A 14,668-nucleotide genomic window follows, 5' to 3' on the forward strand; every position below is an offset into this window, starting at 1 on the left:
CCCAAAAGTGTAGTCCTCCGTAGGAGGGGGGAGGGGCGGAACCCACTGTGTCCACCCATATAATTTACAATGCAAAGCGAGATTCATCTCACGATTATTGTGTGAATGGGAAAATATATGCGTGAACGCAGTGGGTTCCGCCCCTCCCCCCCCCCCTCCTACGGAGGGCTCCACTTCCGGAAGATATAACCTAACCCAAACCTATTTCTGAAAATTTGATTTGAGTTATACGTCTTGATGCAAATGAATCTTACTTCTCGCTTAGAAATTACAAACTCATGTAAAAATTACGTTTTATTTCTCAAACTTTATTTGTTAATAACTTTTTAATAAACAATGGCCGCCGATTAAATTATAAGAAAAAGTTACTCAGAATTATGTCCATGACAACATATGTCAAGGTCACGGTCATCGGCGAGGTGTCTTTTAATGTAAATAATTACCTAAAGTTCTATTCATTTGGCGTAATACTCCGATAACCAAGCGTACGATTCCCGCACGAGATATTATTATCGTACTATTACTGTACTACCACGAGATGGCGACGTACGACGTAACTATACGGTATCAGTACAAAAAGAATATGTAATACTATGATACAGTGTACCATTATCGTACCTGTACTGCGAACTGTTCGATATATGTATATCACAATAGGAACTGTACCATACCAGTACGGCGTACTGAGTATGTATTGAACCCTAAAATGAACCGAACTAATATACATATTATACTAATTAATTGAATAATAATAACTTTTTTTAAATTGTCATTCTATTTTTAAATTAATTTAACATAATAATAGCGGTCTAAATTGCTGTTTAAATAGAAGCCTAGTCCATTATTTTGGCGCGCATAACCGACACAAGCGCGGCCGGACGAGATCCGATAGCTCACATTGCCAATTGGCCACAGTTGAACAGGATCTTATTCTGATTGGTCAACTGTGCTGATTACTTTATGAAGGATTCACACTGCGTGAACGCACTGCATCCACGTAGTATGAATCTTCCATAACGGAAAGTCTCCTCCCAGCGCGGCTATTTTGTTTTTCTCTGTGTAACATTTCCTTCTTCTCTGTGATAACGTGAATCCGTACGAACGTGTTTTTCTTAGTTCCATAATTTTTCAAGTTATTGCGAGGAGTTTTCAGAAGTTTTCTGGAGTTTTTCAAGGAGATTTATATATTAAAAGGAGATATATATTTTATATTATATAAGAAGATATATATTAAGAATATTTCAGAATTCAAGGAATTATTTTCATTCATCCAGTATCTGACGTGTGTAATTTTTCATATAACAATTAATTTGATAGCTTTTTTTGGTTTTAGTGATGGATTAGATTTCATTAGATACCGGTTTTTCATTTTCAATCTTTCATTGAATATCTATATATTAAAAGGTTTACAGCCAATCTAAGCTATGAGTCTAAGTTTTCTAAGTTCATCTAAGTTTTGTCTTCACCATCTATCTATCTTCATTTGCCCGAAGTCATGTATGCGCTTGCACGAGATAACAATGAGCGATATCGTCTTTTTGTGGAATAAATGAAAGCCTACTCTATTACATTTGCGTTTGATACACGTCTTGCAATAAGCAGCCAGATAAAGACATATGTAATATAATAATAGCGCACATAAAATGGATTACATACTACGAAAAGAATATATTTTAATGTCAGGACAAACATTTTACACCGAAATTTTCTATATTCTGAATCTATTGACTCTTGTTTATTTTTAAAAGCGTTGCTATGGAAAATTTAAAGGTGATACATTAATAATTAAAAGAGTATCTTACAGTTTTCGGCCATTCTTGATTATCAGTTTGTCCTCGAACTATGAAGTTAAATCAATATTCAAAAATTAAATATTATATTGGGTGATTGCATAAGTTCGTGCCCGATTTAAATATAAACTTCAATAGATTATATTTTATTAATCAATTATATAGTCTCCATTCTTTTCTACAATGGTTTTCCAACGATCTATAAGCTTGTCGATTCCATTTTTGAAGAAAGAACTTGGTTTTTCTTGAAAAAAGTTTGTAATTTTCGACAGCTTCCTCGGAATTGAGATTCTTGCCATTTAAACTATTCTGCAAAGACCGGAACAGATAAAAATCTGAAGGCGCAATATCTGGAGAATATGGCGGGTGCTGCAGAATTTCCCATTGCAACTCTTGCAGTTTTCGCAGCGTTTGTTGAGCGACGTGTGGCCTAGTATTGTCGTGGTGGAAGATGACGCCTTTTCGATTGGCCAAAATCGGACGTTTTTCTCGAATAGCTGCAGCGAGTCTAGTTAGTTGCTCACAGTACTTGTCCGCCGTGATTGTTTCGTCGCGTTGGAGCAGCTCAAAGTAAATAATTCCCTTGCGATCCCACCAAACACACAGCAACACCTTCATCGGATGAAAGCCAGCCTTTGCTACGGGTTCTGCTCCTTCAGCTGCTGTTTTCCATGTCTTCTTTCGCTGTACGTTTTTGTAGAGAATCCACTTTTCATCGCCTGTTACCATTCGATCTAAAAAAGGCTCTTTTTTGTTACGCTCGAGAAAAGAAAGAGCCACAGTCATGCGATTTAGTTTATTCCTTTCAGTCAAGAGATGCGGCACCCACGTATCAAGCCTGGAAATGTATCCAAGCTTTTTTAAATGACGAAAAGCGGTTGAATTATCGATGTTCAGCCTCTCAGCAATATCCTCAGTTGTAATCCTTGGGTTTCTTTCCACTAACATACACAATGTCATCATCAATGCCAGAAGGCCGTCCAGAGCGGGGTTGATCCTCCATGTTGAAATCACCATTTCGAAATCTGCCAAACCACTTTTTGACTGTTCGGAGAGCAGGAGCGCGGTCCAAATAAACGCTTTGAATATTTTTTTATGCAATCCCAACACTCACGCCTTTCCGAAATTCATATAGCATTACATGCCGCAAATGCACCTTTTCGTTCTCCATTTTTTATGATTTCTCTTATGCACAAATGGACTTATCTGAACAATATCTGACGCTAAATTGACATAAGACAACGTCATCTATTCGGTGTAAGCAACAATTACCACACGAAAACAATAGAACTCCCCATGCAGTAACTTAATGCCATCTATGAAAATCGGGCACGAACTTATGCAATCATCCAATATTTAACTAATTACGAACAAGATTAATATTATAATAACTTAAAAGAATATCTTTACAAACAAATATTTTTAATAGATAATTAATTTTTTATATCGTGCCCAAAATTTCATATTAGCAGCTTCCCATATTCCTTTATATAACTTATTTATACGTCGAAAACCATCTACATTAGATATAATATACATATCTATTATTTCGGAGTTTTTTTGTAACAACATACGATCCTTTAAATTTTGAAATCAATTTTTTAGAAATTCCAGAAGTACAATCAAAATTATGAATCATAACAAAATCTCCTTCACAATATTTATATGCCTTTTTTCTTTTTTTATTAACTTGAACTTCATTTTATTGCTGACTTAGAAATATTTTTTCTACTTTTAGGTCTGATTAATTCTAAATCTTTATTATTAACACATTTGTCTGTTAAATAACTAGTTATTTCATCTTTTACATTATTTCGTTTATAATACCAAATAATAATTTACTAGGAATTTCCTTTGTATAATACTTTTATTAATAGTATTATTAATACAAAACTCTGTTTGAGGAAGCATTTGATACAAATATTTTTTTATATCATTATCGACTAGTTTAGCTAACATTGGTGTGAATATACGATCAATTCATTTGACTTATCCATTTGCCTAGAGCGAAGTAGTGGCTATTATATATTGAGTATTCATTAAACGTCATTTTTCATTAAAAAGTCTTGAAATTTTTGCGAGGTAAACGCAGTACCTCTATCACAGATTATTATTTTCGGCGTAGTATAATGACTGACAAATGCTTCGTTACTGAATATGGTTTTTGTAGCATATAATTTAACATATTTTGTAAAAGCATCTATTACTAAAAATATATATTGTTTTAAATGATATTTTTTTTCTCTATGGATCTTAAAAAGTCAATATGTAATGTATGAAATAGAACATTTTCTTTTGGTATGTTATGTAATAAGCTTTCTTTTCTTCCATTAGCTGCAGAAAATCTATACATTTTAAAGTTTTTTATGTGTCTTTCTACTTTTTGTTTTAATTTTGGAAACCAATAATTATATATAATATTATTTACAGTTTTTTTTATAGCATAATGTCCTATTTCATCATAATATTTATATATAATATTATTTTCCATAGACGCAGGTACATAAAATAACAATCCTGAATCTTTTTTCTACAAACTAAACCATTCCACATTTAAAAATAAATATCTTCTTGTTCTTATAATTTTTCACATAAAATCTTTATCTTTGGATCTTTGCTTTGACAAATCGAAATATTATTCTAATGAATTCAGTGACTAAAATATTATTTGTTTTACTAAGTATTGAATTTTATTTTTTGATCGGTGTTCTCATATTTATTTCATAGTCATAGTTTTTAATTTAGTATCCAACATGCAATTCGGGGTTAATATCTTTTTTATTCAAAGTGAGTCACAATCAATCACTATTTTGAATTTTATATCCTGCACATATATACTCTGAAACATCGTAAAGCATAAATTATAGCGAGTGTTTCTAATTAAAATCTATGATAACGACTTTCAGTATTAGAAGTTCTTTTCCAAAATACAAAATACAGGAAAATACAAGAATGAAATTTCCAAAATACATAAAATTTCATATCCGACTTTCTTTGCATCAAAATTGCAACATACCCTAATAAACTAGCATTGCAATGTAATTCAATTAAATCCTTTAAAACCTAACCTAACCTAATAAATAGCTAATAATGGAGCTTGAATTTAAATTCTATTGTTTCGAATGCCTCTAATTCTTTCGAACTAAATTAAAAAGAAAATTATGCTTAATTATCTCATACAACGGTTTGGCAATAAATGTAAATTTTTCTATAAATTTCCAAAAGTAAGAACTCAAACCAATAATAGATGTACAAAAACTTTGTACATCTTTAATATTTCGAGGAATAGGAAATTTTTATATAGCTGTTATGCCATTCATAGTAGGTTGTAACCCTTTTTTTGTAATTACATATTCACGTAATTACGTACTCACATATTCTATTTTTGTAGTTAAAAATTCACATTTATCCAATCTTAATTCTATTTTATTTTGTACTAATAATCGGAAAACTTATTTCATGATTTTAATTTGATGTTCCAGCGTCTCTAATACAATCAGAATATCATCTAAATAGACTGATACATCGCCTGATTCTATTAATTTAAAAAATACATCATCTGGAGTACCAGTATCTAGCAAGGTATTTAAATATAAAATATAATTGATATTATTATTGCTTATTTGCTAAGTAACATTCTTCTGGAAATCGTCTTCCTTAACCACATTTTCGATATTAGCAATTTCTCTTTTCCTGGCCCTCTCTTGGAAGTCCTTTGCCACGTCCAAATTCTCGACAGGTAAAACAAGATTCTTTCCCACTCTTGGGTTGTCTCCATTGATTAATGTGATGACCAAATTTATTGTAGTTGTAGCATTTATTGTCTTTAATAAACTTACATTTTTTTTCTGATGTCTTGAGGTTCTTATATCCATCTCCGCCTCATTTTTAATCGTTTCTACTTCGTGATTATTACCGGTCGCTGATTTTAATCGTTGATTTAAACCAGTATCTGATCGAATCGTGACTTTCTTAAATGCTTGTAGCAGCTCAGATATTGATGAAAAGTTTTGCATTCTAACCTAATTTCTCACTTGATGATCTGGAATACTATCGATTATATAATCTAGGACTCCTCTTCTACTATCGGTACTCTATTGATTTTAATTTTGTCGTGATAATAATCAAGAGAACTTTTAGTAGATTGCCATATGCCTGCTTTAAATTGTTTGCGTAGATCAACTTTATTTGCACGGTAATCATACATCGTCTTCATCTGCTGTAAAATTTCATCTACGTCCATTAGTAATAATTCGGGTTTTGAATGAAACCATGCTTGTGCTTTTGCTTTGAGTCGAGAAGCAATAAAAATTTTTGCGGTATTATCGTCCAGTTCGGAAATGACACACAATAATCTCAATTGTTTTTTCCATTGCTCCAAATTAAGATCAGTACCTGAGAATTCATTTAATAATTCACTAATTGCTTTAATATTTACATGAGACTTTATAATCCTTTCATATCCATTCGAAGAAAAAGGTGTATTTCGTAGAAGCTTCTTACGTTTCATAATTTCCATTTCACGTTCCATAAATGATTTTTCACGACGCATAAATTTAATTTTTTTGACATAATCGAAATTCAATATTTCCGTTCATCATAATACCGTTTGATTTTTGCCATCGCGTATATTTGATGCGTTGTTTGTTGATGCTTATGCAATTTTTTCGGTGCTATCGTGGCCCTCGATTACATCATCTTCATTCATTCAGGTATCTTCTGGACCTGCTTCCATGATTTTGCTTAACAATTATTTCCGTTCGTAGATAAGCCTAAATCTTTTAGTTTCTGTTTGTGCTCGACATTTGTCATATTTTGGAGAGCTTTTCTTTGGCCGCGTTCTGTCATAATTGATGTTGATTCAGAATTTCTTTGCTTATAAATTAAATTAAATTTCTGTCCTGAATCTCTAGCGTATTTTTTAGGTCTTCTTAAATGCACACAGCTATGACCGATTCGGCAACACACTATATGACACAACTGATCATAAATAACATTTAAATCAATTAACAGTATGCGTTAATCCCACTTCTGATAATTTGTAATACAATAATAGGGCACATAAAATAGATTACACACTGTTAAAAGAATATATATTAACGTCAGGACAAACGTTTTACACCAAAACTTTTTACATTTTGAATCTATCTCAACTCTTGTTTATTTTTGTTTGAAAGCTTTTAGTTAAAAATTTTGCTATGCAAAATTTAAAGGTGATGCATTAATAATTATGTAACGCCACAGCCGTTACCACCGGCGCATACATAAATACATATCTATTGTAATACATCCGCCTCGCTTACTCTATCCTGCTCTGCCTATCCCATTTGCACGACCATCGCGCACGCTCTCTCGCTCGCTCACATGCCACACGCACCGTCCCGCTTGCGCTAGGCGCGCTATCTCGCTTGGCATGCGCTCTCGCTTTCGACTCGCCCTATCTCTCTCGCGGTCCCCACACGGAATCGACCCCACTTCCGGACCGACAGCATAGTGGGGGGCCCCGGCCGGGTATATAAGCCCGGCCTGCCGAGCAGTGTTGTTGTTCGGGCCGGGTTTTCTCGCGCATGCGTGGTAGATGGCTGCCGAAGCAGCGGTGTATATAAGAGGAGTAGTGTTTGGGAGCGAAAGTCTTGGCGGGCCCGACAATAAGGACAGGCTAGGTTAAGATGAGTAGATAAGTATATTTATAAATAATGCATGCGCAAAGAGAAGGAGCAATTAAGTGACCGAAAGTTAGAGACTTTCAAAATGCATGGCTGCATGAGGATAATTTCAAAGAATGGTTAGCTCCCCATCATGTAGAAAATAAAGCTTTTTGTACTGCATGTAATAAGACCATCAGATGTTGTAAGACAGATTTATTTCAACATTCGCAAACGGTCAAACATAATACAAACATTAATAATAATAATAATAACAACGCAGTTGATAACGTTGAAGATATATTATCATATAAAGATAAAGTCAAGAAGCAGAAATTAAATTAGCAGCATTTTTTGCCAAACGTAATGTAGCTTTTTATACCGCAAATCATTTGATTCCATTATTGAAAGATATTTGTATAGATCCTAAAATTGTACAAGATATGTCACTGGGCCGATTAAAATGCGCGAATATTGTTAAAAATGTTATCGCTAAAAGAGAAAATGAAAAACTTATTATGAATTTACGAATTTGCAAATTTTCTATTTTAATTGACGAGAGTACCGATATATCAGATACGAAATTAATGTGTATCCTTGTTCGCTATGTTTCACCTTCAAATAAAAAAGTCGTAACGCAATTATTAGATTTAGTTTCATTAAACTACAGATTGTTCCGCGAGCAAACTTTTCGAAACATTTAAAAACCTTTTAGACGAAAAAGAAATCCCTATAACAAATATTGTTGGAATGGCATGTGATAATGCATCAGTTATGACTGGATGCAATAATTCTTTTATGTATCGTTTAAAATTAGAAGTACCGGGATTAATAACATTAAATTATATATGCCATTCTTCCGCGCTTGTAGCTAGTAAATCTTGCGAAACATTACCTTCGTCGTGTGAAAATTTAATTAGAGGGGTTTCTACTTACATTTCCGGCAATCCAAAGAGATGTGCAATTTTAGGTGAATTCCAAGATTTTTTCAATGTGGAAAGACATAAATTATTAAAATTGTCAAATACTAGATGGCTTGTTTTACAAAAGTGCGTTGTTAGATTACTTGAAAATTGGGATGTTTTGAAAAAATATTTTACTTTAGCAGTTGTCCAAGATAAAACTAAATCTGCGGAAATAATTTTAACGGAATTAAATGATAATTCAATTAAAGCTTATTTATTATTTTTAAAATTTGCATTACATTTTTTAAATAATTTTAACGCTTTATTTCAATCGCGTAAGATTTTAATTCATAAATTATTTGAAAGTAGCCAACAATTGATACGACAATTAATACAAAATTTTCTGATTTCTAATGCAATTAAGAATATTTCATCTTTAGATATTGATAATGAAGAAAATATACAGCCTGTAGAAAATATATATGTTGGACCTGAATGTGAGAACTTTTTGAACACCTTATCTCCAGAATGCAGTCAACAAATAAAGCTAAAATGTCTAGATTTTTATGAAACAGCAACTCGGCAAATGTTAAAACGTTTATCATATAATAATACTCTTTTTGAACAATTATCTTTTTTAAAACCTAAGTATGCTTTATATGATGAAGGTCGAGTTAAAATTAAAGATGTAACTTATATTGTTAATCAAATAAAATCTATTAATATTGATATTACTAAATTAGCTTTTGAATGGAGAATTTTACCGTCGATTTTTGATGAAGAACAAAAAAAGGAATTAACTTCTTTAAAAATTGATGAAATGTGGAAAAAAATTATAGAATATAAAGATTTTAATGATGAAAAAGTATTTATAAATTTAGATTTATTAGTTCAAATAGTTCTTTCTTTTCCACATTCAAATGCCGAAGCAGAAGGTATTTTTTCTGTAGTAACAGATGTAAAAATTAAAAAAAAGGAATCGATTATCTAATGATATGGTTTCTGCAATTTGTATAATTCGATCAAGTCTTGAGGCTGAAAATATTAACTGTACTACTTTTGAAGTAGATTCTAGACATTTAGTGCTGCATAATAATATATGGAGAAGTAAGTCATGCAACGATTTGCAATCTGATGGATCTTAATATTTTTTTATTGCTTTTATATATTTTATTTTGCGTCATGTACAATCATTTTTATTGCTTTTATATATTTTATTTTGTATAAAGTACAATTATACATCTAGTCAATGTTGTTTTTGTTTTTATTGTATCTTTATTATTGTTTTGTTTTTTACAGTTTAATAAAATTTGTTTTATTATAAATTTATATCTGTATAATAAAATCCAAATTTTATGTGCAATTAATTTTAATATTTATGTGCAATTAATTAGTTTGTAATTATTTTTAGATTTTGTAATTATTTTTAGAATTTATTTTATTTAATTATTATATTGTCTCTTTTAATAAAAAAAAAATGGTATAAATTACATTATAATTAAAATTAGTATTTGTAGAAAAAATGTTTTTTATTTCTTTAATTGATTATTTAATTAATTATTTTTAAAAAGATATTTTTATATTTAATGAATTTTATTTATGTTCATTTAAACAAATAAATATTTTTATTTTTTGTATTATTTGTAAGAATACTGGTGAGGTTTTTGGCAGTTTTCCTTATCCTTGCAATAAATGTTGGTATTCTATGAGATTCTGCCAAAAATAAAATTTTATTTTTGTTTATATTAAAATGTTTTTTAATTAATTATTTTATTACCCTTTCCTTTTTCAGTTTATTTATATTTTATTTATAATATATATGTGTTTATTTGAATATTTAATATTTTTATAATAGATTTTTAACAATTATCAGATATTTTTGTGCGGGTAATTAATGGTACTTCTTTTTGGTCAACTAAGCACTGTACTGATACCGCGTTTGCCATGCAGGCGCGAAAAAACCCGGCCCGAACAACAACACTGCATCGATGTCGATGCCGAGTTCGACGACGGCGGCGATGCCGATGTCTATGCCGGCGGCATCAAAGTCAAGGGCCAGGATGACCACGGCAACGTCACCGCTAGCGGCTAGCGGCGGACCCGAGGAGGCGGGTGACCGTGGCGACGTCGCCGCTAGCCAAGAACAGGCGGATGCTGACGGGCTTGAATCGGTCCTCTGGACCAAATGTACAAAAGGTTAGTTTTATTATAAAATTTTTTAATAAATACGTGTGTGTGTGTGTGTAAATATGTATATGTAAATATATGTGTGTATGTGTATGTTACAATGTGTTATAATGCGCGATCTTTTTTAAAGCTGAAATATCATTTCTTATATTCCAGTTTTAAAATCATTTACGGTGAAGCAGTAACTGGCATGTGCTTCAATGTACTACTATATTATTTGCAATTTGTATGTGTGATTTGCAAATAATATAATATATTGAATCACGCGTCTGTTACCATTTCACAAATGATTTTAGACTGGAAGATGAGAGATGATATTTCAACTTTCAAAAAAGTCGCATTGTAACACGCACACACATACACACATTCACACTTATATGTATAATATATGTATGTATATCACATGTGTATGGTGTTGGTATATGTATAAAATATGCGCGAGCATAGATACATACAGAATGTATTTCTTTCATATGTAATATACATACATATACTATACACACAAGTGTGAATGTGTGTATGTGTGTGTGTGTGTGTGTGTGTAAAAACATTAATATTTTAATTTTTTTTCCAGCGCATTAGTAATGCGGTGCGGTGGGCGGTCTTCCGAGAGAGGCGAAAGCAGAAAAACGCCGGCATGCCGCCAACGCCAACAGGGTACATGCCGGCACCCCTGTCATCTGGATATGTGCCTGCATCATCCGGATACGTGCCTGCGCCGCCTGTGCCATCCGGATATGTGCCTGTGACATCCGGATACGTGCCTGCGCAGTCTGCATCATTCGGGTACATGCCCGCGACGCCTGCACCATTTGGATACATGCCCGCGACGCCTGCATCGTCCGGATACGTGCCTGCGCCGCCTGTGCCATCCGGATATGTGCCTGTGCCATCCGGATATGTGCCTGCGCCACCCGGATATATACCTTTACCATCTGGATACGAGCCTGCGCCATCCGCGGCATCTGGATACATGCGTTTTTTTTAAAGTTCCCTTTTGATTTATTTTTTTATTTTATGATTTATTTTTATTTTATTATTTTTTATTTTATGGTTTTATTTTATTTTATCTATAAGTTTCAGTTTGTATTATATTCATTATTTTTTATTATGAATTCATATCCTTAGGCATACTTATTAGTTTATAGTTATTATTAGTACACACACGCACACACACATACACACACACGCACACAATGTACAAAACAAAAAAAAATTAAAAATTAAATTTGTATTTCTAATTAAATTTGTTTAGTACAACTTCATTATCCTTGTTCCTAATTCTTATTCTTATCCTTATTCCTAATTAATTAAAATATTATAATTTATAAATATTGTTGCGTCCGCGGATCGAAATCGATCTAACTCGAATCCGCGTGACACAACCGACACTCGCGTACCGCAAGTAAATAATTAACACTCCTTTGAAAGAACGAAAGGAACTTTAATATAATAACACAGAACACTATTGTACAAGGAACACAGAACAATAACAGTTATCTCGAATACGTCCGCCCGGAATGACATCCGTCGCGAGACTCCCTGATGGCCGATCCCTCTCCAAATGAACACCGTTGTTTAACAACAACCATTAGCAACGTTCTCCCGGAGACGGGTACAGCAGATTCATGAATAACGGTCACAGACGACCCGTAGGGACGCAACACTACTCCCCCTCTTCAAAATTGTCGTCCCGACAATCAATGGTAGAAGGGCTCTTCGAAATTAAATGGGTTGATCGTTGTCCTCTTCTTCCAAGGCGTTGACTCCAGGGTACTTTAATGACTTCCTGCTCTACCCTGAGCTGCTGCTACAGGTTACCGAGCGCCATTATTTATCGGCCCCAATCACACACCCTCCAGGAATATACAGGATACTGCCATCGAACCCGCTTGACAAGAATATCCAATGTCGACTCCAGAGTACAAAAATGGTTTCCTGCCCTATCCTGAGCTTCTGCTGCAGGTTACCGAGCAGCGTCAAAATCCAGAACCCAATCGACTTCGATAAATCTTGAAATTGCAGTAGCTGTCTCCCGTTCTTCGCCTGATTTCCGGAAATATCCAATGCTGCCGCATCTCCGCATCTCAACATAAGGGAGCGAATCTTCGGACAAGAGGGGGGAGGGGTAACACCCGTGGACCCACCGCCCTTCTAAGAGGACACCTCAAGTCCCTGTCTCGGCATTCGCTCTTCGTCCCACGGGAAAACCACGGTCAAAAACCGGGGAAAGACAGAGTCTTCAATGATGGTCTTTGAAGAACAAATTTCGAAAGAAGTTTCTATAAAACATCTTCTTCAATTCCTCAAGAAAAAAAAACAGAAAGAAAATTAACAAATATCAAGTAACATAAACCATAAATCGGGTTTCGGATGTGATTTAAATCTGCCTTTCATGATACGAAGCTAATTGATCTAAATGAACTATTTTATTTCTATGCCTTCTAGACTTCCGGATACAATAAACAACATCATTAAGCTTCTTAATTATTTCATAAGGACCTTCCCAATTGCTTTGTAACTTGGGAGACCTACCAACAATCCTACGAGAATTAAACAACCAGACTTTCTGTCCACATTCAAAATGAATTTGGCGAGCCTCTCGATCATAGTAAGTTTTTGCTCTTGAAGACTTCATATTTAAGCGTTGCCTAACCCTATCATGAATTCTATTCAATTTTTCTTTTAGTTCCGTCACATAACTTTCTTCCGAAACATCCACTCCAACTTCTGGAGGACTACCACGAAGAAGATCTAAAAGTAGTTTCAAATCTCGACCAAAACATGATACGGCTGGAGTAATCCCTGTAGTCTCGTGTTTAGCTGACCTATAAGCTAATAAACACTTTCCTATCCAACGATCCCAATCTCGTTGAGTTTCCGCAACAAACAGCCAAATAATTTATAATTGTTTGATGCTGACCTTTGACCAAACCATTGGACTGAGGATGAAATGGGGTAGTTCTGGTATTTTTAATTCCCAATAAACTTGACAATTCATGGAAAACACTAGAATCAAAGTTCCTCCCTTGATCGGTGTGTAATTCTGAAGGTACACCGTATCTTGAAATTACTTGATTTACGAAGATTTCCGCAACAGTATTCGCCCTGAAATTCTTCAACGGAAAAGCTTCGACCCATTTGGTGAAACAATCAGAGACAACTAATAAGTATTTATTCCCTGTAGAAGATGTCGGAAATGGACCCAAAATATCCATTTGCACTCTCTCAAATGGAACTCCAACGTTATAAATTCGTAATTCAGATTTCCCTTTATCAATAAGGTCCTTTTTTAGCAATACAAACGTGACAAGACCTGCACCAATTTTCAACGTCCTGCTTACAAGTGCCCCAATAAAATCGTTTTCGGATCTTCCCCAAGGTCTTGTTCACTCCGAAATGTCCGCCGGAAGAAGAATCATGAGCTTCTTCCAAGATCTGCCGAATTCTCCTTCGTGGAACTACAATTTGAAAAACAGAAGTCTGTAAATTAGGAGATTCCTACTTCCTAAATAAAACACCATTTTTTAAAACGGGAGAATCCCACTGCGACCAATAAATTTTGGAAAACAAATTTTCTGAAACAATTTCCTGCCAAGAAGGACGCTGATCCTTTTCTTTTCCAAGTAAGATCTTCGCTATCGCCGGATCTTCTAATTGATCCTTCCTCCAATTTCCTAAATTATCCAACCCAAAGACAATTCTTCCAACGAATTCCTCCTTTTTCAAATCAATTTTGTTGCAATAGTTGCAATTGATTTCTGCACAAGGGCGTCTCAATAATCCATCAGCGTTCCCATGAAGTTTCCCTTTTCGGTGAAAAATTTCAAAATTATATTGCTGGATTCGCTCCAACCATCGCGCCATTCGTTCTTCTAGATTTTTGAATGACATCAACCACTGTGAAGAAATGTGATCAGTTCTAATCACAAATTTACGTCCGCATAAATAGTGATGAAATGACTTCAATGAATCTATAATAGCAAGTAACTCTCGTCGAGTTACACAATAATTCCTTTCTGATTTACCCAACACACGACTATAATAAGCAATAACTTTTTCTGAGCCGTCCTGAATTTGAGATAACACTGCGCCAAAACCATGGTTTGAAGCGTCAGTATCAAGAAAAAATTCACCTTCA

The 14,668-nt window shown here is 33.8% G+C and overlaps 1 protein-coding gene and 1 pseudogene across 1 annotated transcript; both read left to right on the forward strand.

Moving 5' to 3' along the window:
* The first annotated feature begins 7,368 nt into the window (after nt 1-7,368).
* Nucleotides 7,369-10,712, forward strand: LOC138942864 (protein FAM200A-like; annotated as a pseudogene).
* Nucleotides 10,713-11,164: 452 nt separating this feature from the next.
* LOC138942865 (uncharacterized) lies at nt 11,165-11,515 on the forward strand. The gene has a single exon (XM_070313328.1). It carries the CDS (start codon nt 11,165-11,167, stop codon nt 11,513-11,515), a length of 351 nt encoding a protein of 116 aa, XP_070169429.1.
* Nucleotides 11,516-14,668: the final 3,153 nt, after the last annotated feature.

This window comes from Polyergus mexicanus, unplaced genomic scaffold, assembly GCF_030449975.1.
Source record: "Polyergus mexicanus isolate NDT 795.1 unplaced genomic scaffold, iyPolMexi1.0 SCAF_24, whole genome shotgun sequence".
NCBI lineage: Eukaryota > Metazoa > Arthropoda > Insecta > Hymenoptera > Formicidae > Polyergus > Polyergus mexicanus.